This window comes from Telmatherina bonti (assembly GCF_933228915.1).
Source record: "Telmatherina bonti genome assembly, chromosome: 5".
In the NCBI taxonomy this organism is placed as follows: Eukaryota; Metazoa; Chordata; class Actinopteri; order Atheriniformes; family Telmatherinidae; genus Telmatherina; species Telmatherina bonti.
Genome location: NC_136623.1, coordinates 8698186 through 8726165, shown reverse-complemented (window position 1 = coordinate 8726165; position 27980 = coordinate 8698186). Strand labels below are relative to the sequence as shown.

At 39.6% G+C, this 27980-nt stretch overlaps 1 protein-coding gene across 1 annotated transcript; it reads left to right on the top strand.

Moving 5' to 3' along the window:
- Positions 1-293: 293 nt before the first annotated feature.
- On the top strand, positions 294-27980 carry phf1 (PHD finger protein 1; the record flags this gene model as incomplete). The annotated part of the gene is made up of 14 exons (XM_079240206.1): positions 294-371; positions 522-603; positions 1102-1188; positions 4057-4151; positions 4652-4800; positions 5139-5234; positions 9184-9252; positions 9416-9539; positions 12157-12224; positions 12638-12769; positions 17657-17735; positions 19080-19195; positions 23090-23176; positions 27617-27980. The coding sequence occupies 14 exons, from the start codon at positions 294-296 to the stop codon at positions 27978-27980; spliced, it is 1626 nt and encodes a 541-aa protein (XP_079096332.1).

Sequence of the window (27980 nt, the reverse complement as noted above, 5' to 3'; positions counted from 1 at the left end):
CATGCAGTGTTTTATTCTGTGTGTGTGTGTGTGTGTTTGATGTGTGCAGTAATCATTTGTCTTCCTCTCTGGTTGTGTACTCACTCTCATCTTTCACCGTGGTGGATACAGGCTGTCGCTATGCTCAGGTCTAAAAGAAAAAAAAGAGAAAAGGAGGAGGGGAAGGATTTTAACCCCTTTGCCGAAGCCGGGGCCATAAAGCCCCCCTGTCAGCAACGGCAGCAAAGTATTCAGCGAATAAATCGGATTTCCATTTCACATGAGCCTTGCTCTCCTCTCTGTGTCTCCTCAGGATGGGGGGAGTCAGCGAGGGAGATGATGTGTTGGCTCGATGGAGTGATGGACTACTGTACCTCGGGAATGTGAAAAGAGTGAGTGTGTGTGTGTGTGTGTGTGAGACAGAGAAATACTTTTGAGTTTGCGTGCTGTGTGTATGTGTCCGTGAGTGTGTGCACGTGGATTTGAAATGACTTCCAATTAGTTTCGTCAGTCATGTCGCTCACCTGCTATCTCCCTCTCAGGTAGATGGAGTCAAGCAGTGTTGTCTGGTGAGATTTGAGGACAACTCCGAGTTCTGGGTCCTGAGGAAGGACATCCACTCGTGTAAGAGGAACTCTTTCCCTCCCTTCCTTTCCTCAGTCGGGCCTGGAAACACCTTCCTTATTGGGAGAACTTTTCTATTTGTTGTGGCAGAAAAAAATACAGACTTTCTTTTTTTCAACTAAAGAAATCAAATCTTAAATTAGCTCAACATCTGTTAATTGTTATTCTTGAGAACGTGGACGTAGTGCTGACGGGGTGTGTTATAATCAGCTATTTATGGATGCATTAAATGAATTAATCCTCCCCACCTGTCTCAAGCTTACATGAAGTCAGAGGGGGAGTTGGACACTTGTTAGGACCAGGCTGAACATCCGGATGTCAAATGTAGTGAAATCTGAAAGAGAGCAGGAGATGCTGAATCAATGAGGTGGCAAGGATGTGAATCAATATACATAAATTAATGCAGCTGACTGCTCTCTCTCTGTCTTCGTCTCACACATTTATTTCCTCCCCTCCCCTCCCCTTCCTCTCTCTGTCTTTTTTTCCCCTTTGCCTCAGTCGCTGCTGGAGTGGAAGAAGTTTGCTGTATTTGTGACGCTCCACCTCTTAAAGAACCCCTCATAAATTGTCTTAAATGTCGCCACGGTAAGGAAGCACGCCTCATCATAGCTGTCAAACACTGGCTCTCCATCAGTACTTGCAGTGACCTTGAAGACTTGACACACTCTGGTAAATAACAATGCGGCTCCAAAGAAAAAACAGAAAACCCGCATCATAAATGATAAATATGAGCTTTTGCACCTGCATCCTGCCTGGAGAGAAAATAAATGAGATTTATGTAGGCAGTAAACATACAGACTTACATGCAACATACAGCCTTTTTTAGGCTTGTGTGTAATTCTGAGTCCTCATCCAGAGAAAAGCATGAACACACTCCTGATCATAAATCCTAAAGTCATTGTGCTGCATGAAAGTTTGTTAAATCTTCAGATTTCTTTGTATTCCTGCATGAAAACAGAGCTGCACAGAAGTCTTCAGCCAGCCGAAAGACAAGCTTTCTGTCTGGAGAAGTTGTTGATGGACTTTCCAGAGCTTTCCAGAGCTCTTCTTCTGTTCTCCGTCTAGATCATCCCACCTTGCCTCAGTGATGTTGAGCTCTGGGGAGGATCCGTCCCTCCGTCAGACCTGTTCTCTCTGATTTTCAGTCCACTTCTTGTGTCATGTGACACCTTTTTGTGTTCTTCCTGTTCGGGAACAGCCCCGTTTCCATGGAGATCTTTTCTGATGAGCATTAGATGCATCAGCTGATGGATGCAGGTTTTGGTACTTAGAGACATGTCTTTTGGATTCAGATGGCTTTTTGGGCCTGATGCTTCTTCTTTCGTCCTCCACATGTCCAGTTTTTTCAGCTGTTTTAGGAACCTGCTGCACACCATGCTGAGACATGCCAAGTTTCCAGCTAAAAGCTCTCTGAGAATCACCTTGTTGCTGCTTGTTAAGCTGTGTTGTCTTTGGCTTTTTATAAATGCAGCTAAAGAAACGGGAACGAATGATGCGTCTTTGTGTCAAACTGCTGCTAAAGATCAATTTAACATTTGTTTTTTCCTTGATTTAGGCCCTGTTTGCATGACGGTGCTGAGACAGTGAGATGTTGGTTCTGCTGACTTTTGGCTTCTTCTTCATGCAGACAGTTTTGGGCAGATGAAACGGCAAAGTTTCTAGAACACAATTCAGCATGAAATTTCCTTTAAGTCAAGTTGAATTCTGTCTGTGCAAACCTGAACGGTAATGAAGACACCTAACATGTCATCTGGAACATGCACTCAGGGCTGTACACCTGCAAACAGCAGAACAACAATGGCGGACCTCCGTGTTCTGTTTGTGTCGCTGAATCAAGCTGAAGCTAAACCGCCTCCTTGCTGAACATTTCTGCCGTTAAAGAGTCAGAGATTACATGCGCCAATTTATGTTTTTTGTATTCTATATGCTTTTTATTTTTATTGATTCACTTTAATGTTAAGTTGCACGTAATGGTACTTTGAAGTGCATTGTACAAGTTGCAGATAAGCTTATAAACACGCTGAATAAGACCTGTGAGAAAACGTCACCTGTCTGATGAGGGTGTGCTGCACATGTGGGGTCTGTTGAAGCAAAGTTTCATCAACCACTACTGGCCCAGCATGCACACTGCATCTTATCCAGCATCTTTTCCTGCGTTTTCTCATTGTGATTATGAAAAGGGAAAATTTAGAATTTAACATCGCATGTTAACTCTGCCTCTCAGCCAATGATTACTGGGATAGGCTCTGGCTTCCCTGCAACACTTAGCTGGACTAAGCGGTTAAAAAAATGGATGCATGAAGTCTTTTTTTATACAAGAATGATTATTTCTGAAACCTCAGGTGCAAGACCTGGACTGAAAGTGGATTAAAAAAGGTGATAAAATACAAAGAATTACCTAGAAAGACTTTCAGAGAGTCTGAAAATGATTGCTTGAGAGGATTTAAACTGAGTTTCCAACAGTTTTGTTGATTTGTGAGACCACAATGTACTGTAGTTTCTGTTCATGAATGAGAAGCATTATGCTCCGATATCTGAACTCCAAAAACAACATGTAAAACACAGTGGTAGAAGTATTATGGTTGGTGGCTCCTATTATAAGTCTGGGTTGGGATGATTTACTTTCAATTATATAAGAATAAATTCTGAATTGAATTTTTATGGAAAATGTTAAAACTTTCATGGAATCTGAAGAACATGAAAGTCTTGCAGCTAGAAAACAATCGTAAACATAGTTTGTTTTCACAAAGTAATGAGTTAAAATGAAAAAAGTTAATATTTTTGCCAGAAATATTAGAAATATAGTGGAAGTAACACGATCCAACAACTAAATTGTTTAAAATAATATCCATGCAGAAAAACAAAAGATTAATAATAACTTTTAAGTATTTCATTTTCATTTTTAGACCTTTAAGCTGTCCGACGTCCTCGTGTTATCTCAGATATTCCCTGAACCATGTTTGGTTTAATGCTTTCACACCTTAAACTGATATAAATTAAGCACATAAAAGTGTTTGGTCATCAAAAGATTTTTGAGTCATGCTTGAAACACTGTGCTTGTGTCAAACTCTGTATGTGCAACATCCTGCAGAGTGAAGGTCACACTTCTAAGCAGACTAAAGCACATTTCTGCTCAGATGGACCATAAAACTGTTGCTATTAGATTAAACATTCTTCAGTGTGGATACAAGGCAGTTTTTAAATCACACAGCAGCAGCAGAATGCTTGAGAAGCAAATGGGAACAAATTTTACTGTCAATGCAAACAAGGTTGTTGACAGTCTGTTTTGAGGAAAGAGGAGTCAAACATGCCTCTGCTTCTGAAATGCAAATAGTGTTGTTAAATGTTTTGCATGCTTCTAAAACTGTAATAGCACATCGAGCTGCCCCGTCATTATTGTCACTCTGGCCGTCTTTCTTGATTTAAATGCTCTGCCTTCTTCTCCCATTACAGGTTATCATCCCGAGTGCCACACGCCAACCATCGAACCGGAAGCTGACAGCGATTCGTGGATATGTCGGCAATGTGTCTTTGCAGTTGCAACCAAGGTCAGACAGCTAATCTCTCTGTCTCACACTGGTAAAAAACATTCAGTGTGTTATATGGAAGAAATCCAGTCAGATACATTCAGCTTCACTGTTGTGGGCTGCAGTTAATGTGTTTACTTGGGCCAAAGGCAGTCTTAATTCTCTAAGTATTGACTTCAGTATTAGATATTCTAGATTGTGTCCGAGAAATCGTGAACAATCAATAGTTATGAAACTGATAAGCTACACTCCGGTCGAGACAAGTACATTTAAAGTTAATCCATCATATGTGCTCCATTTTTGCAGATATTAGACCAGAAAGAACTTGCTTAATTGTCAATCGGTCAATGTCCATCTCTCATTGTCCCGACTTCCGCTGTCTCAGACACTATCTCTCATAGCTGACCTACAATAAAATGATGAGAACAGCCTTCTCCCCATCTAATGTGATCTGTCTGCTGACATGACATTGATTTGAGGGGTCACCACCAGTCATCGCTGTCCTAAAATTGTTTTGGCAGAGAGGAGGGGCCCTAAAACGGGGACGCTTCGCTCGCCTCATGCAGTTCATGAAACTACGGCTCCCCTACCAGTTGTCGTCTTTGGACTGGGACCCGCAGCATCTGACCAATCAGCAGCAGTGTTACTGTTACTGTGCCGGACCTGGAGAGTGAGTGATACTGGATAGTTTCATGAGTTCATGAGTGCTCCAATCTTGTTTTTTTTTTTTTTTGTTTTTGCATGTAGTTTATCTGCATGAGCAGTTTGTTTGTGCTCTTTTGGAAACTTGGAGTTTTCATTCAGATTGTCAAAAATATATAAATGCATTTTCTAAAACACTACATGTAATGTTTAGCAAATTTGTACTCTTTTAATTTTGTGGCAATTCATCTGTTACCTCAAACAGGAAAAACATACTCAGAATAGTATGAAATTTTACAGTAAATGATTAAAACTTTTGGCAGTCATTTATGTGTACTAAGTCATTGTGTTCTTGTTGAACTGCAGGTGGAACCTGAAGATGCTTCAGTGTGCCAGCTGTGGTCAGTGGTTCCATGAGGCCTGTACGCAATGTCTAACCAAGCCACTGCTGTACGGTGACAGGTATGTTACCAATCATCCTGTGGAAACACAAAAATTCTCTATTCTTAGGTAATTAGGTCTTTAATTAGATTATTTAATTCACACTTATGTTACAGTTAAACAATAAACAAATAGGCTACTGAGACACTGTTGATGCTATATGGAAGCAGATGGCCTATTGTTAGAGTCCGGTTAATTCCTATTATTTCACATTTAATTTAAAAAATGTTGCAAAAGAGCTGTTCAAGCCAGCAGACAGACAGATAGATAGATAGATAGACAGAGATAGATAGATAGATAGATAGATAGATAGATAGATAGATAGATAGATAGATAGATAGATAGATAGATAGATAGATAGATAGATAGATAGATAGATAGATTTTGTATTTAATTAGTTATAAGTAGACAGTTATGATCAAATACATCTAAAGTATTCAATATCTATCCTTGAAAAAACTGTAGCACCTATTAACTGATAATAGAATATAAACATTTTAGTAACAAAGATAATAAAGTGAATAAATGTAGGAAAATTCAAGTTAGTATGTTACTCTGTTGAAGAATAATTTAATAAAAATATAACCTACTTTAGCTATACTTAGCTAACTAAAAAGTTAGCTAATATTGGCTAATTAGCTAGTCAGTTGTAGCTAGTTAGCTAATGTTAGCTAATCAGCTAATGTTAGCTAATTAGCAAATCTATTGTAACTAATCAGGCTTAGGTTACAGTTTGTGACAATCTTAGCTTGCGATAGGTAATTCATTAACCAGTGTTAGCTAAGTTTTCCTGTCCTACAGTTCTTTTTAAATTTAGCATTTGCTAATTAATTTACTAGCTAATGTTAGCTAACTGTTCCAGGTCAAACTGAGTAACACAGGCAGATCGAGCCTTTTACATGTCAAGGTATCGTCTGTTGGTCTTTCCTTTAAAACCTTTCTTTTTGTACATTTTTTAAATCAATGCCTCATTTTTTTATCATGTATTTTTTATTCTTGTATTTGTTTTGTTACATTTGAATGAACATATCTTCTCCCTTCTTGTAAAGCATTTTGGAGGCTAAATTTTTAAGTGAACTGTGCTGCAAAAAAGTGCTTCAGTTTTCCTTCTGTTTTCCCTTTTCTTTGTCTTCTACTTCCTGTTTTTGTCTTATTGTTATCACTTAAATTTTAGTTAATGAGATATACTAACACAATTAAAGAGAAAATAAGCTTTTCATAATAGTAACAATGAAAATCTGATATTTGGAGTATAATTATATATAAAATGGTGGTAGCTTCTAGGTTAACATAGTCAACATAGATTTATTTTCATTACTACTAACCATCAAATGATTTAGACTTTGTTAGATCTAGTATCAAGGTGAGATTGAAAAGAAAATCTACTTCGGTAGCAACTATCAGTTTTTGTTGTTATGCTAAAAAGCTGGTATTAAGATTATTTAAAATATATAACATGGAAAAATGTGTAAATTCCTAACCAACAATAGAAAATAAACTATCTAGTTATATGATATATAATATTTAAGTACCTGCTATGAAGGCGTGTTGTTTTTATTACATATATAAATTACCTATATTATTATTAACTGATTAATTATTGCAGTATTAGGAGTTTGGTCTGAATAAGATGAAGAGATCAAGATGCCTACATGACAGCTCCACTTGTCTTCCTTAATTAGCTCTAAGATTAAATAATTAGTGTGCAAGCTAATGTTCTGAGAGACTCACGGTATGAGGACAAGGGCTCATTTTATCCTCAGAGCAAAGGTATAGACACCAGAGCAGGTAAATCAGTCTTCTGCAAGCAGCTCAGACATGCTGCTGGGTGGATATGGAAGATAAGCTGCATCTCATGCATGTAATGAAATGTATCCATCCATTAAGTTATTATTGTCATTAACCATCTGTTTTTAGCTGAGTGGCTTTTACGCCCATCCTAACACACTGCCACTGCCCAGACTGTGTGAGGGGAGGAAAAAAAGGAGGGATTAAATTGAGATTGACAGTTGGGGAGAGTGAGGCAGGATTGGTAGAACATCTGCTGAGCAGGTGATGGAGGAAGAGTGAAGACTGAGCTCACAGTTGGAATAGCAAGCTTGTGCTGCCATCATACCATGTCTGTGCTTCATCTTTCCCAGTGACCTTCATGCAAATAGAAGGACAGATGCGAACAATGTTGTGCTATGAGTTTCAGGTTGCTGTGAGCAGGTTGTTGTTATTGTGAAAGACATACATTTGTCTGTTCATTTCTATTTCAGGTTGATTTATGTCATCAATTATCTGGCGAAGAGAAGAAAACGAAATGTGATGCCCTTTACCTTGGAAAGAACCAAAGTATAACAAAAGAGAATGAACATATGAATGATTTGGACATAATCAGACGTTTTGAGGGTGGAAAAACATTCTGTAAACCGACTGAGCTGACAGAGGATGACAGTGATGCTTGCTGCAAATGCATCTTGAGTGGCCACTTGTGATCAGACTGAAGTATACGGCTCTATATGCAAATAAGCACGTCACCTATGCCACACAATCAGCCATCAGCTGAGCAACAAACAGAAAATTAGCAGATCTAATGACATTTCTCTTAATCCACAAGTACATTCAGTAAATTATATTCCATTTGCTTTAGATGCATTTATAGCAGCTCTCTTTTACAGAAATAAGATAAGCTCATTTATGCACCGCACATAACAGATGAGAAGATGAAAATGAGAGTTTTTTATGTAGAGCTCAGTGTCATCACACTTCTGATGACTGATGATACACGAACTGAGGCCTTGTATAAATTAACATGGCTGCTTGTATCTCATCCATACAGAAACACAATGACAGCTAATTCTAGAAACCTACAATATATTTGCCTTATTATTGTCCGTAAAGTACTTGTCAGAGAATCTGAAGGCCTTCGCTGTCATATGTGACTGTTGTTTTCTTCAAAATGTGCAGGTGAAGCAGTTCACTCAAATACAAGAGAGAGAAAGTCTTAAATCTACAATAGCAACCAATGAAATAAAATAAATCAACAGGGTAAGCAGCCAATTCAGTGTTAAATATAATATAAGTAGTGTGCATATATATATATATATATATATATATATATATATATATATATATATATATATATATATATATATATATATATATATACATATATATATATGTATATAAAATGTCATGTTAACGTGCTTGCATCCTCTGTTGCCATGTCAACAAGGGGGAAATTGGCGCATATGCTGATGAGTGCACCAGGGAGATAACAATATCTCACTCTGTCAATCTATCAATTAAATTTCAACCTGCCAGGAAATTTTTAAGAATATTGATTTTCAAGGATGAGCAGCAGCTTTTTGTCTGTGAATGGGAGGAAGAAGACGTGGAAAAACCACTGTTTTCCATATTACTGAAGCAGCTTCTGATGCTCTCTAAAAGGAAGCCTGGTATTGTGAGCTCACACAGCTAATGCTCGTAAGACATAAATGGGCTTCATGTGCTTTGTGTTGCAGAATAACACATTTCACCTGCTTTCCAATACTCCACATTAAGTCAAGTTTTTAAGGAACAGAGATACTATATTTCTAAACACTCTGGACTGGAACCACTAAATAACGACACCAGGACTGACAAGCATCCTGCAGTGAAGAAGCAAGCAGCTTTCTGTGAATGATACATCATATTAGTTGGGATGCAGCTTAGTGTAGTTTTTCATAGAAGTGGAGGAGCATCAGGCCAGCAAACGATCCTTCAGCAGGACCCAGAACACATTTAAACTTTTAGATGAATTTGACAACTGCCTCAAACCATGTCTGAATGTGGTGTGAGAAATCAGGTCTTAATGCATCCTGAGTGCAGTCAGACCTGTAGTCTGATCAGCAGGAATGTTATGTTAGTGCCAGGTCCGAAAAGTCTCTCTGATGCCAACATTTTCTGTCTTTCTCCGTATGTGTTTTTTATGTGTCTGTTTCAGGTTTTATGAGTTCCAGTGCTCAGTGTGTGCAAAGGGGCCAGAGACAATCCAAAGACTACCTATGACTTGGTGATTTTAACAGTCATTTACTTGCTGACACAGGACTAGAAATCACATTTTAAAAAGCTGAATATTTGTATTTACTCCTCAGAAACCTGTAAAACAAGCTTTTTATTTTCTTATTTCACATATATTTCTTGCTATGTCTTTCTTATTTCTATTTAAAATGCAGGGTGGACTTGGCTCATTTAGTGCTCTACCATCTCTCGCTGTGCTGCAAGAGGAAATACTTTGATTTTGACCATGAAATCCTGTCCTTCACCAATGAGAATTGGGACTCGTTGCTCCTGGGCGCGGTATTGATATTTCCTTGTTTAAGCACCATGATGAAATGATCTGAAATGCTCCCAAGACTCTTGTGTTTGAGTTTTAAAGCTTATTAAGAACCATTAAAGTAAAACTGAAAGTTTGACCTCTATGTAAGCTCAAAGCTGAAAAGGTCAGGTTTTATTTTAATGATTAGGTCAGTAGTTGGAAACCTTTCTTGACTTACTATTGCTTGCTTTAGCTATATTAATATTTAATATATTAAAACGTTCATTCATTGCCTTTAACTAGCATTAAAAACTAGCCTTGAATGCTAGCAATGCCTTTTTTGTAATGATTTTACTTTCATCAGAGTTGGTTTAAACCCTGTGATTTGACTGTACTGTAACTTTCTGAAGCATCATCCACTAACTTACTCCTTCTGGGAGATGTGCCATATTAACTACTAATTAGGGATTAAAGAGCTTAACTGGTGTCACAGTGCAGCGCACCATGTGCAGTAACAGCTTTCAAATGCCCACTTCTACTAATGATGCATTGCATTTTAATTTTGAGGTAAAGATTTTTACATTTTCAACTGGAAAATCAGGTTGAATTCAATAAAAAGTTGTCTTTCCATCCCAAGAGGTGGAGAAAGTAGCAATGGGTGATGTAGCTAGCTTAGCTTAATTGCTAAAATGCGCATTGTTTGCAAAAGTTAACAAAGGTGCAGCACAGTTTCCAGTTCTGAGTTCCAACTCTGCATATTGCTAACTGTGATTAGCTAAATTTTCTGTGACTTTTATGACAAACAATCTTAGTACAGCCCTGCATGAATACCTTTGGGCTGCTGCCTTTTGTGCTCAGTTGCTTTCACAAAGTTCGAGATATGTTCTGTTCTGAGGACAAGAGCAGGGGAGAAAGGCACACACACAAATGTTGTTGACGATAATTGCTAGGTGACCAAAAAACATATGTAGGACATAGCTTGTTTCTCCAGCTGTAGACATAAAATCAGGCTGTGTCTGCCAAGCTGCCAGAGGAGAATCCTGGCATTTCTGATGAGGAGGTGGAGAAGAACAGAAAGTGTGGGTTCATGTAGATGCAGCTGCTTACAGTTGCTTCTCTTAGCCAAAGTTTCCAGCCTATATCTGCTATAAGCCTTGGAAATAGACTGGAAAGTGAATGACCAATGCAGAAAGCAGATGGCTATTCTAAGTGGTGCAATCTGTAATATCCTCAGGATGAGGCAGGAGTTTGGCGAGTTAAGGCTCAACCAGAAACTGCACCTGTACAGCAAGTACCGGTACTTCCAGATCTGCTTCAAGCTGTGGAGGAGGCAGTTTGACTGCCTGGTAGGGAAAGTCACGCTGAGACACAGAAAAATGAGAAATGAACACCGGATCAGCACATTCTTTCAGATTGGACACAACAAGGTGTTTTTTTTTACACAGTTGTATTCCTTTAACACCAGCGTGGTGTGGATGGACAGCATGCACTAATGTGCACTTTGCACAGATCTGTTTCCATACCAGACAGCATAGAGACATAAGTCAAGCTAACCGTCTCATAAGTGAACAAGGATCTTTTTCTCACAATAGCGTTGTAATAGTTCTGAATTATAATATAAAACAGAGTTTTGTCTTTGATGGAGTTTAGGAAAGACCTTACAGGAAGCAACGTAAATAACACGTGCATGCCTTACCTTATAGATTTTAACCAATGAAATTAGATGCTAACCACTCGTGTTTGAGCTCATGTTGATCATCTCATCATCTAAAGATAACAAAGTGTGTTATCTTTGCTAACCAGTTATAGTAAGAAGTTATCGTAAGAAAAATCAACTAGCCAGTTTCTAAAGGAAATGAGAAAAATTAATTTTTTATGACGTGAAAACCAGCTTTTGGATCTTGAGATAATGCTGTTAGAAAAAATTAATTGCAGACATTTATTCTGGGATTTCTTAAACTTTAAACTGAATCTGATTTCTGAGCTTATAAAACAGAATTTTGTTAAAAAATAAGTACAAAGTTAGATTTAAAAGCATTTAATGACCACAGTTGTTCCATGTAAACTTAATAAGCTGCTTTTTGGTCACAATTTAAGGCTTGTTTCTCTGACGAAATAATAGAAAACAATGTTAATCATTGCTTTATTCGAGGATCACTATGTGAATAAAACCATCTTATAGCCAGTTTTGCGCGAAATGGCAAGATTAACTATATTATTATACCTTGAAAGGGAGAAGAGCAATCTAACTGTAGACTTAAAAAGGTTGAAAGCCACAGTATATGGCCTTAGCTCGCACATTTACAGATATCCAGATCTCTCTGGACAGCTTTTATAAACACAAACGAGCCTGTCCACGAAGCCAAGTCTTGATAGAAAGCATTACATTTCAAGTTGCTCCGTAGAGGATAAACAATTCATGTCTGTGACATTTCGGTTCTCCCTTAAGTTGCTTTTACTGAGACATTTTGAAATGTTTTGTCTGTCCTGTCATCATGTAACAGCAGGGTTTGTCAACCATGTAGCCGCACCAGTTAATTTTTCATATCAACATTACAGCTGTCAGCAGCTATGAAAGAAAATGATTACATGCAATCATTGTATGTCGTCCACTGTGTAAACACTGCTTTGATTTTTCCATTCATGTCTGGCCCCCAGCTCTCTGACACGCCAAAGCCAGACCGCTGCCACAATCTCCTCAACGCTCTCAACTCCCACAAGGACAGGTAAGTCATCGCATATGATGAGAGGAATAAACACCAAGTGCACATGACTGGATTGATGAGTTGCACTCTGTGAATACAGGGGGTCTACTTAGTGCTTTGCAGGTGCTTATTCTGAACATGCAGGATAAAATGACTGAGGTGAAATGTGTGACATTGAATCAAGTAGACCAGATGAAATTCAACATTTCAGGTTGTTTACTTTGTTGTGTCAACATCAGACACAAGTCGTTGGTTTTAAATCTTTAGTCAGAAAAGTGTAATTGCATTAAATGGATTTTAGTTGAGGTTTGCGTGGAAAACAGTACATTTTTCATGGAAAAATAGTTTCTATGTATGTAATTGCACAGTGAAATGTTCAGTATAAGGTCCAAAGATGGGTTATAACTAAAATAACTTCCATCATCGTCACCCAGGTTTGTCTCTGGAAAAGAAATCAAGAAGAAGAAGTGTCTTTTTGGGCTTCAGGTCCGAGCTCCCCCTCCGCTGATGTCTGATTCATCACCTCTCATCACTGATCCGCCTATCAACATCGCCCACCGGAGAAGGTCAGAGCGAGGACAGTGGGGCTCATTTAGTGTCTTATCTCTGCGAGCGCTCGGGGAATCCCACGGGGCATGTAGTCATTACGCATGAACAATTAGCTCAGGAATCAAAGGAATGCGATATTCATACACCAGCAAAAGGATCGTTGTCTTAATATTCTCCTAAATGAGTTATGAAACTCCCTCAGTGTGTAGGTTTCACAGACATCTGCTTCATCAGGGTGAATTACATTCACACCATTTGCAGTGTGGAACAGGATTAAAAAGAAAGTGGGAGAATTTGGGTTGACTAATTATGAGAGAAAACAAAGACTGAAACAATGACTTTACCTCTTTTTCAGCCATTATTTTGGACATTTGTTCGTTGCTAATGGTTTTAGGGGGTTGGAATGGGCCTCTGAACTCGACCAGCCTCTTATGCGAGGTGTGCTTTATTTTATTTTTATTTAATCTTAACTGTGCCAGTGTGAATTTGGACACAGATTGTATGCTGATGCTACCACACAAACAGAACTCAGACACCAAACTCAGAAGAATACGTGACTGACACTCTTAGGGTGCATTCACATCAGGATAGTCTGCTAGACTCGGTCCGGTTGGGGGTTTGGCTCAGTTGTAGGGAAGTGTATCCATGTGGACAGAGATTGTGTTCACGCTGCACTTTGGTCAAACCAGCCAAACCATTAGAATAATATATCCCCATTCCCACCAGAGGTGGCGCTGCACTGGTATTTAGCAAAAGAGAGAATAAGACCGACGTGAAGAAGAAAACTCTGTTTCCTCCACATGCAAGTTAAACATGGAGACGAAACTATGGCTGTTTTGGGTTTTTATTGTGTCTTATGTAAGTATACTGCAGAAATACTCTGCAACAATGGACGCAGTATGAACACCAGACGAGGCAGAGGACCCTTAAAGCCATCGCTATGGATTTACCCACAATGCAATGCTACGGCAAATGCAAGAAGTGACTTTTTTTGTAGTCAGCTTCCAGTATTTGGTCTGCTTGAAATGGGCAGAGACCTGCCATTTGTTAGCGGACAGAGTCCGCTTTTCTGATCCGAATCAGAATTTGTTTGGTGCATTCACATTTTCCCAAACAAAGTGGACTTTCACAGTAAACAGACTGGGATTTGAATAAAAAAAGCTGATGTGTAAGTGTCCTTAGACTTACAATCCCTCCTTTAAAGTTGGTCCAGTCATACTGCAGATCTCTTGTTTATGCTCAATAGAATATATTCACCAATATCTACTTACAAATATAAGTAAATTGTGCTTAAGAAGTGTTTGAGAAAAACCATCCATCGGATTCCTAAATGTGTTTGTAGACTTAAAAGTTGTTTATATGTTTTCCTTCCAAAACCAAGTTGTCTGTTAGTTACAAGGACAGCTGGACCTAATTTGCACAAGCGAAGACCCAAAAATCCACATAAAAGTCATGATACTGCCGGCCAAGTGGAAAAATAACAAACATAGCTATAAAGAATGATGGAAAATGAATATTAATAATAATAAAGATGTGAACTGAAACTAGTTTGTCTGCATTTTAAAGTGAAATACTTACATATAAATAATTAAATTATTATACTGTAAACCGTAAAACATTATTATATTTTATAAAATAAACACAAAACTGATGCAGGGCATTTCTAAATGTTCAGAAATAAAGAAAATATTCAGAAGTTACAGCAAAAGTCTATTTCTTTTAGTTTTTAGACACACCCCTTTTTAAGATCAGAGTCCAAATTGATTTGATTGGTTGATTGAACAAGCAACAGAAAGCTGCTGAAATATATCCATGAGCATTTTTTCTGTGGTGTTAATAGGAGTTTTTTCATGTTTTATATATAGAATATGTGCAAAAGAAAAAGATTATGGAACATTAAAAGCCTAAAAAAAATACAATTATTTAGTACAGTTTCAGATGTGAAACTATTAAATGATCAGACAGAAATACTGAATAAAAACACTGAATAGAAAACTATTTATATCTATTTTTTATAGGAATGTGCTCCATGTTGTTGCATTCCTGAAGAAATGAAAACTTGAAAGAAAATGACATCAGGAATTTGGTTTTTATTTTATTTTATGTTGATTTCCAACATGGGAAACACAGATGAAGTAATGAAATTCCTTTTACTCTGAGATGACACTATTCACTACTAATCTAACTGAAGTATTAGACTGAAAGTGACATTTTCAACCATAAATGGAGCCTATCGCTTTTACTGCGATAGTCACCTGAAAAACCCACATATATGCACTCAAACACAGAAATAGTAGGTTTTTTTTCATATTGTGTCCCTTTTATGTTAGCAAATGGACCCAAAAAGAGATTTAAATGTTTTATGGATGTTTGTTTTATTGGCTTTTGCTTGATTGAACAGCTGTAAATGTCCACTAAGCAGTCATTAAGATGATCAGCTGGAGAGAAATGAGCTTCTTTCTATGCAACCAGACCATGTTCTCATATTCACTATCTGCTCTACTTTTATTTATTTTTTTTCTACATTTAGCCCAATTCTTTACCGTCTCGTTCTAATTTGACCCTTTTGATACAGTTGTTTGAAAAACAGACACATTGCTACCAGATTATTCTTAATGTTAAAGTTTACCTACTTCGCTGTTTTAAGCCCGAAAAAATCAGTTTATTATATAAAAATAAAAAGGATGTTTCTTTTGGCTAGAGTGAATTATGATTAGCTTAGCAGCAAACTTGTGTGACAAGTCCACGTCTGAGGAGCTAGAAACAGTTACCCAAAACTATTTGCTATATGTTTATATACATTGTAATAATAATTTAATGTAATGTCACCATCAGGTCGTAATTTTCTGGACCAGAACTCTCCTATGTGACCTCCAAAACTAATTCAACTGCGGTGGAATTATCTTCTTTTTATGCAAAGTACTTGAAGTGTATTCCCACTTGCAAAGTAGAAATATGAAAGTTTTATGTGCATATTAGAACTGTAATTCTCCCTTTCCTATATTAACTTTTCACAAGGTTTTTCTTTGTCAGCCGCAGAACAAAATGTCAACTTTAAGCACTCATAATCCACTGCTCAGATTATCATCACTGCTACTGAACGCATCAATGCTACAAAGACGATCAATCTTTTTTCTTTTTAATATCTCTGTGGTGTTTTTTTTCATATAATTTCCCCCCCTGTGGATGAAATACACATTAAAACTTCTAATGCTGCTATAATTCCAATTATAGTATAATGAAGAGAGCATTGTTCAGTCAATGCAGGGGTTTAATGGACTTTTTAGCATCTTGCTGATCACTTACAAGACTGTAAAACCTTAAACTCACACTTTTATGAGCAAGTAAAGTAAACAAGCAGTGTGAAAAATAAGGTACATTTGCCACATATATTCATAACCATCTCACTGCTGTGGATTTAAGGTTTTTTAGTTTGAACGTTTTACATTAAAAACAGAATAAAAAAAATAAAAAAAAAGGTTAATGCAGCAACTTTAGAGTAAAGCTCAACAAGACGGACTGCAGTCGACTGACTGGAACTTTGCTGCACATTGATTCTATTGTAGATCTGCTGCTGTGTTGAGGATCATTGTCCTGTTGCACAAGCGAGTTTCTGACACACCCGTCCACATCAGAAAAGCCCGCTAGACTCTGATACTGGACTTGGTTCAGCTTGGAGGGCAGCGTTAATCTGGACTGAGACCACTTTCATGCCTCTCGAAAGAATCAGACCAGACGCGTTTTATTCTCCACCAGAAGCAGGAAAAGATGTTTGTGGTCTGGTTGACCAGATTTCTATCAGAACTTTTTACCAAATTCTTCCACATCTGAGCGCAAGTTTTGTTTTTTTTTAAATCTGGTTATATTGTTTTCTATTTATTTTAAACATGACCTATTCATGTGTTTTGTTTAGTTTTACTGAACCTCAGTCTGTGGGGTTGTTGTCATGGTGACTGCCCCATTGGCTGTGGTGGGGTCCTGCGCTGCAGCCCTGTGGCTGTGGAGCGGACCCTGGCCTGCCCTGACCTGGTGGTGCCTCCTGTGCCCGTGGGTGGCCTGGATCTCCTTCACAGCAGCATTAATCTAGATATTTTTAACTGATTAATAATTTTATACCTACATTCAGATAAGAAATAGTGACGTGGGATGGAAGTTTACGTTCATGCAGAATAGGGTTGGCGTGGGTGCATGTGCTCTGTGTGTGTGTGTGTGTGTGTGACTGTGTGAAAGAAAGTCTTTTTAACATGTATCCAATGTAGGAGGCAAATGAAGTCAGCATGTTCATTTGTCCATCTGTCCATCTACAACCTGCAGATGTGACAAAATGAAACATTTACTCGGGATTTACCAAAATAAAAGCAGGCGATAAAAGACAGCAACAACTCTCAAATACAGACAAAAACTAGGCTTGTAACGTTAACAGAAAGAGGTGAGATCAATGCATCAACAAGAGAATTGCAGCCTAATTTAAAGCGCTTTTCAAGTTATGTGTTACATTTTTGTATTTTTTCATTTTGCAAAATATATTGCAGGGTAAGAAAATATCATAATGTCACTTTTTTCCCCCAACATCATGCAGCTAAAGGCTGCAAGCTGCTAAAACATCTGCTTTAATTAAAGTTTTCACATTTGTTTCTTTATTTTGTCTCAGTTTTTGCTGAATAGATAATGACAGCGAAACATGTCTTCTGTGGCTCCTTGTCTGAGGTTGCATTTCTGTCATTCTAAGATAAAAAATAAGTCACATTAAAAAGATTTTTTTTTTCACAACTGCATCCCAGTATGTTACATTCATCAGGAAACCTTCATGTTGCCACAATAATCCATCAAACACATGCACATAGGGAGTAAACTTGTGATTTAAGGATCTCATACTTATTTATGTGTGTTTTTGTTCTCTTTAGCCCGTTGTCACTACCCTGCCAGAGAAGAGTCGGGGGGCCTGAGTCACGTAAATCAAAGCGTCGCATCATGGAGACACAGGTCAGCGCCTCTGTCTGAGGAGGAAAGGAGGGGGAGGTCTGGGCCACAAGCCTCACTGATATTTTCTTCCTTTTTTCTTTTTAAATGCAGCCAGGTAAACAGCTCTCTGCGACCCAAATAACCTGTCAGTCAGACGACGTGGCGAAGGTTCATTTCGCAGTCTAGATCAGTCTGTGTCTTTTTACACCCCGTGAAGATCTGTGCCTTTGCTCTTTTTGTCTGCCCTTCCTCTCGTGTGTTTTAGCGTAAACAGTAAGATTAGAGGGAGCTGTGAGAGATGAGGTGTCATGCGTTTTGCTCTGTGATATGAAATCCAAATCCAATCTTGCAAAAACCTGCTAATGTATCTCATCAACACGTGCAGTTCAGCGGCACATTTATCAATATCATCAAACCCAATTCCCAGTGGAAGCACTGAAACCAGCAGCAACACATGTGGTTACTATTTCTGTGTGTGAATGCTGGTTGTGCTGGATGCTCTTCCGGCACAGCGCCGTGATCCGTGTGTGTGCACGTACTGTAATCCTGGAACAATACGCTCCGCAGAGCACTCATTTTCTCTCTGGCACATCCAGGCCTCTTTGTTCCCCTTCTGATTGATGCTAATCTCCGTCCGTCTTGGAGGAGCAGGCTCGCTGTGGTGGGGAAAGTGAGATGGGTAGGTATGCTGATATGTGTAGCCTGGGATCACTTCCAAGTGCACTTTGCAGTCAATTACAGTTTGGCCAGGTGGCGCTGGCACCTTGACAGCGCAGCTCTGACAGAACACATCCATTTAAAGGCACAGACGTCAACCAGGGGCCACTGAATAATAATCTCCCATCCTCACAGTCGAGCTGGAGAAGAGGATGATAATGGGCTCAATGTGGCGCTGCACGTCACAGCCCAGCGATGAGGAATCTTTCGGTGGCGTGCTCACTGATAATGTTCCTAATGATTGATGGGGCTGATGAGTTTCTGATGTTTTTACTTTTCATGGGTCTCTGGCGGGCAGAGAGCTGCCTCACTAGGCAGTCAGAGCGCCTTACGCTGAGCAGTGGAGGTGATGCGTTGAGGTGGGACAACATGCATCAGGAGCCTCGTTGATGTGGCTCACATCCATTCTGCTGCGTATTAGGAGATGCCTGTCCATTTTAGCCTCGAGATAATGCAAAACTTTAGACTTCCAGATATTTTCTATAGTCAGAAAGAGTATTTATAAGAAAAAAGACGTGCAAAGCAGAATGTTGCATGTACAGAATTAACTTAATGTACAAATAAAGACAAAGGTATCAGTGCCTGATTTACTCCTGTGATGATGTTGGCATCCTGACTCTGGCTGATCTGTGTGTCCCCTGTACCCAGGCCTGTCCACCCCCAGTTGCTGCCAACCCCATTGAGTTGCTGCCATGTTGCCATGGCTACATGGGAGGGGCCAGCCTTTACAACTCCAGGAAGTCAGAGGAGGAGCTTAATGTGAGGTAAGAAGGGAAAATGCATTTGTTGTCATTTTCATACTTTATTTAGAAAAAAACCCAAACAAAACTAAATCATGGTTGATGCAAGATGGGGGAGAGACTTAAACAAGGAAGAATATGAGGGAAAAAGACAAGAATCATGATAGCAAATGTGTGAAGTGTTGGTGATATCATTTATTTATATGCTAATACAAATCATTCATCATAACAATAAACTCATTATCCTTAGAATTAAGTCAAAGTGATGAATCAAGATAAGATTAAAATTGCATTTTGCATGTTGCACAGGGATTGATTGATCAGTTATTGCACTATTATTCAACTTCAATTCAACTTTATTTATATAGCGTCAAATCACGGCAATGCCATCTCAAGACGCTTTACGGACAGAGAAGAAAACATAATGAAAGCCAATTCATAACAGCCTATATAAGGAAACCAACAGATTGAGTTGAGTCCAACTCAATCTCCCATCCTGAGCAAGCTCACTGGCGACAGTGGGAAGGAAAAAACTCCCTTTTAACAGGAAGGAAACCCCCGGCAGAACCCGGCTCAGGACAGGCAGCCATCTGCCTCTGCTGTGTGGGGGGGAAGAGGACAGAAAGACAACAGACAACAGGAACTGCTACTCCCGGCCAGGGAGACCTGCTGAGACAGGAGACATACATGTTAATGATGCAACATCATTATTGGGATTGTAATGTGGAGAGAGAGAGAAAGAAGCTCAGTGTATCAGGAAATGTCCCTCAGCAGTCTAAACCTATAGCAGCATAACTAAGGGATGCTAACCATCCCTAGCTATAGGACTCATCAAAAAGATAAGTCTTCAGCCTAGTCTTAAAGGTGGGGAGGGTGTCTGCTTCCCTAACACTAACTGGGAGCTTATTCCATAAGAGAGGGGCCTGATAACCAAAGGCTCTGCCTCCTGCTCGGCTCTTTGAGACTCTAGGAACCACAAGTAAGCCTGCAGTCTGCGAACGAAGTACTCTGCTTGGTATATAAGGAACAATGAGGTCTTTGATATATAGTGGTGCATGGTTGTGGAGGGCTTTATATGTAAAGAGAAGGATTTTAAATGTTATAAGTCTGAGTCTCATAGTGTGTGACTTCACTGCCAACTCAAAGGCAGCAGTTTAAACATCCAGTGTGCTGGATGTGCGCAGTCCCTCACAATGCTGCACAGCCTCCTGAGACAAGTTATGAAGAGGTTGTTCTGTAAGATGGCCGATGATTTTCTTGACCCTCTGTAGCGTGATGTCATGTGCCACACTACAGCATGTGAACCATACAGAAATTAAGCAACTGAGAAGCTCCTGACTCAGGTTGAGCCTTCCTCATAATCGCTGAGGTGTCGGCACTCCATTAGAGGTCTGCATCCGTGTCCACACTCAGGAACGTAAAGCTGGGCACCTTCTCCATACACTCCCCACTGATGCTGATTGGCTGCAGGTCTGACGTCCTCCTCCAGAAGTCAGTAATCATCCCGTTGGTGTTAGAGGTGTTTATAACCAAGGTCTTGTCGGCACAATTACACAATATTGGTAATTAGTCAGAATTAGTATTTCATTCATCACCATCAATGTCAACATCCAAGTCATTCTTCCCACTCTTATTATCTTCCTTAAAGACTCATTCATTCATTCATCATCCTAACCGCTTAGTCCAATCCAGGGTCACAGGGAAGCTGGAGCCTATCCCAGCAGTCTTTTGGGTAAAAGGAAGGGGTACACCCTGGACAGCTCACCAGTCCACCGCAGGGCTTCCTTAAAGACTATAAATTATTAAATGAAATATTAGAATTAGATTGTCTAAATCAGTAGAGCTAAGATCAGTAAACGACCCAGAGTCCTGATCATAGACTCTATGTAAAAAGATGGGCGAAGCCTCCTTGACGTCATCCATAGTGTAAGTGCTGTGAATACAGCTAAGCAAGACATTACTGTTCATGGTTTGTCCACCAGAGGGCGCGCTTTATTTTGATAGTGCATTCCAGTAGATCGTTGATACTTCCTGTTTTTTACCCTCTTCACTTGCTGCACGCGTCATTCTGGCAGTCGAGAGGATATTAGATAGCAGACATTTTTATTAATGTTTGATCAGCAAGAAAATGATTTTCGTATTTTAAAGACAACACCCTCCCATTCGGAACTGCAAGCAGGCAAAGTGCTCTACTATGCCGCCCATTCAAGCATGCGAGGAGTCTGGTTCTTTAACTATGGTGGTCTATGATACAACATGGTGCTAGCTGTGCTAGTTTTAAGTGCATCAATACGGAAACCCATTTGTAGTTAAAGAACTGGAGTCCTCGCATGCTTGAATGGGCGGCATTGAAGCTCGGTGGGTTGCTGAATGTTTTTTCAACTTTCTTGTGTCCCATCACAAGCCCCCGTGCAGACGTCAACGTGAAGGACACCTCACCATCCAGTTTCTATAGTAAATAAGTGGAGAATAAGTGACGTCACCCCCCTGTGTGTTGAGCCCATTAGTTGTCAAGGATGAAAACCGTATATAAAAGATGGACGGAGCCTCCGTGACGTCACCCGTAGGTTTCTGAAGAGCTGAATTGAAGCTCGGTGGGCGGTTCCTACCATCGTCATCTTGGCAGGGGCATGCTTGTCGTCTCGCCCGGAAAATACAAATATGGGCAAAGAGGCGGAGCTGGGAGGGGGGCTGTGATGTCATGGTGGATGACAAACTCTGAGCTGCATGTAGCTGAGAGCTAACCGAGCTAACCTGGAGATAACGGGAGCTAAAGCACGGTGTTAAAAACCAAAAACCACGGCTGTTCTACATTTTTCTTGAGGAGAGAGATCGGGTACCTGTCAATCGAAAGGACACGCCCATAAATGTGCCGAATTTTGAGATTAAATTACTTTTAAACGGGCGAGTTAGAAAACAATTCACTCCCCCCGCAGTTGTCATGAAGGTAAACCTGACCTATTAAACCTAAAATGTTCTTTTGTACCAGGCTGTAAACATGTTTATTTCTGCTTCAAACATGTGTATTTCTGCTGTGAAGTTGGTCTTTTTAACATGGGAGTCTATGGGGATTCGCTTTGGAGCCCCTAGTGGATGAAGGGGAACTGCAGTTTTATGCACTTTGGCATAGGCTTCACTTTTAACCACCAGAGGTTGCCGCTTGGTCCCGATCCAGAGGGTCCCCCCGGCAAGCCACCAGTGTAGGGTCAATCAGGCCAGGAGTTTAGCTTTGACGTTGTTTTATTTTATTTATTCATGGTTTACGACGACGTCACTACAATGTAAGCTTTAAGTGATTTACTGAATGTTAAAGGAAGGAGGATGTGAAGCAGACATCTGGGTGGTGTTGTGATGAGCCGGGTAACATAGGGTGCGGGTGCCATGTCCTTTTCTTCTTGTGACCTTGTGCCTTAAAATGAAGGGAACAGGAGGATTAAAGGAATAAACTATGTCAAGAGGAACTGGATTTGCATTTGTTGTTTTTAATCTAAAAGTTTGTTGCAAATAAAATTGAGTTCATGGTGCAGAAGCTGTCTGAAAGTTCCCCACCTCTGTGTTGCAACATGTTACCACGGGGAGGAGTTTCTCAGGAAATTACTGAGGTGATGCCAGGGGTAACACTGAGGCAAATAAACTGGATTTGCAGGCTGTGGTTTGAGGATGTCTGCTGCCACCAAAGCACAATGGTAGAAAAAGACTATCTCAAAAGCCAGCTTGTAGCATTGTAACAAAAACAGACTAAATTCTTCTCACATCTTGTGGCTGAATGACAGCAGAGGTCTGTAGATACTCTAGAAGCAGATAAACTCTGAGGTTAGATACCAGAAGGGGCATATTTATCTTCTTTTGTAGGAAAACAGCTTCTATGAGAGTATGATTTAGATATAAATTGTTAGCATTTGTGCATCTCATCCACAGCTCTCCTCCCAAGCGGATGTTTGCTCTGTACCACACCACCTACAACGGAAACACTGCACTCTCCAAGAACCTTCATCACTACAACAGGTTGTTTTCATTTATTATTATTTCCACATTGACAATTAACATGTTTGCATCATAAGTTTAATTAAAACTTGAAACTTGATCTTTAACCACTGTGTATACATGTAAATTTAGTAAAATTGATCAAATCTCTAAACTAGTTTGATCATTAGTATAGAAGTTTGTCCACAAGTCCAAAGGAAATAAATTTTTGTTCTTGCTTTGATCAAGTTAAAAAAAACAACAAACAAATGTAAAATCAATGCAACCGCACACTTAAAGAAGTTGGGATAAGGGAATATTATTGTGTCACATCACACATCCTTTACACTAACACAGCTTTCTGAGCTTAAAAGTAATAAGACAATAATCAGCGTTGCACTGACTGACCGACTGGAGAGAGCTCAGAAAGGAGACAGAATGCAAGACAGATGCCAACACTGAAAAAATCTTCCAAAGGATAGTACCGGGTTTCAACTTATTGGTGGTTTTCTGATACAAAGTGGTGAACTATGACCCATGCGTGCTTGGAAAGACTGAATTTTGAGTGAACCATGATTTTATACCCAATGTGGACACCCTCACATGCCACCAAATTCATTTGTGGATTGTAGAAACATCCAGAAGGCTGTTACTGTATATATGATCAACTTTTATGTCCTTTTTTTTTTGTCTCTCTCTATGACAGTAACATATTTTAAATATGTTACTGTCAGTTTTAAATGTTCTAAATATAATTCATTACTATTTTATTTAGCTTTATTTGCCCAGCGCCATATCAGTTTCCTCTCAGTGCACTTTACTGTCACAACAATTTTAGCCGAAGGCCAACTCCCTTTAATGTTGGCCAGTAAATGATACAGAAAACAATTATTTTTCCCTATCTGTTTGTTAAATAAACATTCAGACTAATTAATCCAGCCTCCAGTTTTTCTTAGTTTTAGAAGATTTACCAACTTTTTAACCAACTGAGTTTTTTTTTTTATCCGGGATCTTTGTCTCTTCAGATCTACGAGAGATGTCACACACTGACATGATGACAAATAGATCCTTTTAATAGCTGCCAAGTGTGGCTAATCATCATCCAGAAGTGTTACGTGACATCAGTTATGTTTCAACCTGCACTGATTGGTTTGATGAGATCCAGAGCAACAAGCTGTAGCTGCAATGTTGACAGATTATCAACTGACAAAGTCAATATGAGAAACATATCAGTAAACAGCTGCTTGTTTACACAGGCAACACTGGCTTCTCCTCTTCTTTCTGGATTTATAGCAAAAACAAAAACAATGTTCAGTTTTCTGTAAAGTAACTGTTTTATTTTACACCAACTCTTTGTCCCACTGTGTATTTATCTGTTTAATCAAGTCAAAGTTGGGTCAAAGTTTACCCAAAAGGCCTTTCCATCTATGTCAGACATGGGTTAAAAGAAGAGAAGTGGAAAATAGCATCTAATATCAGGCATGAAACGCAACATGGCAACAAGAACTCTGCAGAGAAAAACAATAAAACCAAAACAACTGATGGGGAAAAAAAAGCCTGTAGCACTTCATGGAAGGACCTGCGTCCAACTGGACAGTCCACCAGCACCTTCCTACGGTGACCTTTACTGTGTGATTTCGTGCTTGTGTTGTTCTCACTCTTATCTAAGTCGCTTTGGATAAAAGCATCTGCTAAATGACTGTAGAATAGAATAGAATAGAATAGAATAGAATAGAATAGAATAGAAGAGAAATTGTAAAAAAAAAAATAGAATGAAATATAAAAAAAAAAAAACGCTTAGAGCTGCTTCTTCTGAGAAGTTGGGTGTGAACTTAATAAGTATTGTTAAAACTTTTCTGTATTCTTCGAACCCAAAAGGCCTGGTTGTGTTTTGTTTTATAGCATGAATAAGTGATGGAGATCAAATGATTTTATCAGTACTGTATAAAAGTCTCATTTGAAACCACATTTCTATGTATTTTACTTGCAAACAGTCTTGTTTAGAAGTGGTCTTAAGTAACACTTTTCCAGGTTTATGAAGGTATTTCAAGGTGTTTCTTTAGACATTGACCACATTTTCACCCAATTTACAGTCCAGTCTGTTCCTGAATGTGTTGTTTTATGTTTTGATTTTATTTAGGTTTGTTTCAATAAACTGAAGACTGCTATATGAATCATTCAGGAATAAAAAGGCTCCTAAATGAAGGGAAAAAACAGTAGCTGTGTTTCCATTAAACCTAGAATTGCGTAAAAACTATATATCCCAATAAACAAAACACTAAAGGAAACATCTATATTCGGAAAAAGTCTCGAGTATTGCTAAGAAGTTTTCAAGCTCTCATGAGGTGTTTTCTTTTTAATTGTTTCAATGGAGAAACATATCGCAAAAGTGTAATAAAACACTTTTCACACATTTACATGTTCCCGGACGTGACATGTGGGGTCATGACCAATTCATTTCCAGTATGGATGGCGCGGTGCGAAACAAATGACAGTAAATTTCTGTAAGTTTTAGGAAAAAAAATGAGGGAGAAAAGCTTCGAAAAGCCGTAGCAAATTCTCTGCAGCAACTAGAAAACCCCAAAATAACGCTACGTGCCTACTTTACATAAACCGCAATTTTTGTAAAATCTTGCGACGAGATTAATGAGGTTAATGTGCTAAACACTGTTCAATTGAAACTTCTTCAAATCGCAATTGTTATTTGTCGAAACTTAAAAATATTGCTTTTATTTTCCAAATAAATGTAATGGAAACACAGCAAGTGTTGTGTCTGGACAATGTATCATAAAAGCAGTTGAATTGGATTTCTCCATATTTTGTTGGCTGCAGCTACCAGGAGCCGGTCCTTATGACACAACATTTGTTCCCATTTCTTTAGTTGCATCTGTGGAAAATGCAAAAATAACAGTTTGAAAGATAAGAAACAATATTTTGTCGAGTAACAAGGTGATTCCCATAAAGCTATTAGCTTAAAACATGGCATATCTCAGCATGGTGCGCAGTGTTTCCTTTAAATATCTGAGAAACGGGACAAGCAGAGGACAAAAGAAGAAGCTTCAGGATTAAAAACAAAGGAACACATCCAGCAAAGACCTGACACCGGACCTGAGAGACACATCTGGACCTTCTGCCATGGTGCCTGGAGGTATAGGGACCCAAATGCAGGACAGAAAGGCTGATTGTAAACTAGAGGCAGGAAAAGGATTTAACCCACAAATTAAACTGAACAAAGACAGGACGGAGACATCACAGGTAACTACAGACAATGATCCAGAACAGAAACCAAGCGGCGTAAAACAGAACAAGACAGAGGTGTATTAAATGGACGAAATGAAACCAGGTGAACCAACGAACAGCAGGCAAAACAGGAAACATGACATGTGGGAACTAAACAAGGAAAACTACAAAATAAAACAGGAAACCGGAACTAAAAACACAAATTCCACATCATGACGTCTTCACCAGATCCACTCACCATCGGCCGTCATAAATGGTCGCCATGGAAATGTGGCCGTTTGGAAGGCATTGTAAAGGAAAGGAAACAGGGAGAAAATGCTGAGGTTACATGAAAATCAGTGGCGACAGACCCAGACGTCAACGTTACTGGAGCAGCGTGGAATCAGCTGGACTGGAAAAAGGCTTCGGCAAGTCCTTCAAGAAGCCTGGAGAACTGTTCCTGAGGACTACTTGGAGATCTTGTCTTCATACTGACGAAGAATAAAGCTGCTCAGACCACGTTTTCACTTTCAAGCTCCTTAAATCTGTACAAACTCTAAAATCATTTAAACTTTTAACCATTTCATTTCTCAGTCAGCGTGTAAGCATGAAACAGCATTCCCTTCGTATCGTCACACTTCTGCATGTAGAAGCAGGGCTGGATGGTAAATCCAGTAAACTGGGAGGTTTTTCTGTGAGAGAACATTTCTGTATGGAAACAGTGATAAATTAATGATTGGAGTGCTTTATGCATAACTATTTCTACTTTATTGACAAATTTATTGAGCTGCACAGTGGCGTGGTGGTTAGCGCCTGAGCCTCGGTGGGGGGCGGCGGGGGCTGAACGGTGACCTTTCTGTGTGGAGTTTCCATGTTCTCCACGTGTATACGTTGGTTCTTTCCTGGTACTTTGGCTTCCTCCCACCCCCAAGACATTCATTCATTTTCTTAACCACTTAGACCAATTAAGGGTTGCGGGGAGCTGGAGCCTTTCCCAGTAATCATGAGGCCAGAGGCAGGTGCACCTGGACTGGTCACCACCTCATCGCAGCCCATAAGACATGCGTGTTCAGTTAATGGTGATGGTAAGTGATCAGTCCATTTGCATAAAAGCCTCTGCCAAATGACCGTAGAACAGAAAAGAGAGAAAAGCCGACATTTATTTGATCCTGTTTCAGAAACCACTGAGAAGAATCCAGTAACAGTATCGTCATGTTTTTGTCGTAGAAATGACTCGTTTGTCTGCCTTTTTGTTTCCCGCAGCGTGGACGACACCTGCAGGTTACCACCGACGTGTTTCTCTTATCCATTAAACTCCAGTGGCAACCACAACCAACACCACCTCCACCAGCACCACCACAACCACCAACACCACCAGCAACAGCCGGGCCAGAAGCAGCTGGAGCCGCTGCTACGCGACGCACCCCCTTATCAGGCTGGCATGGGTGGAGGGGGAGGTGCAGGAGGAGGAGGAGGAGGAGGAGTGGGGATGGGAGTGGGAGGCGGTGACGGGACTGTGAATAGGAGCTGGGGAGGAGGGGAAGCGGTGAGGATCTTGGCGAGACGCGTCACACCAGATGGGAAGGTGCAGTACCTGGTGGAGTGGGAGAACGTGAGCCTGTATTGA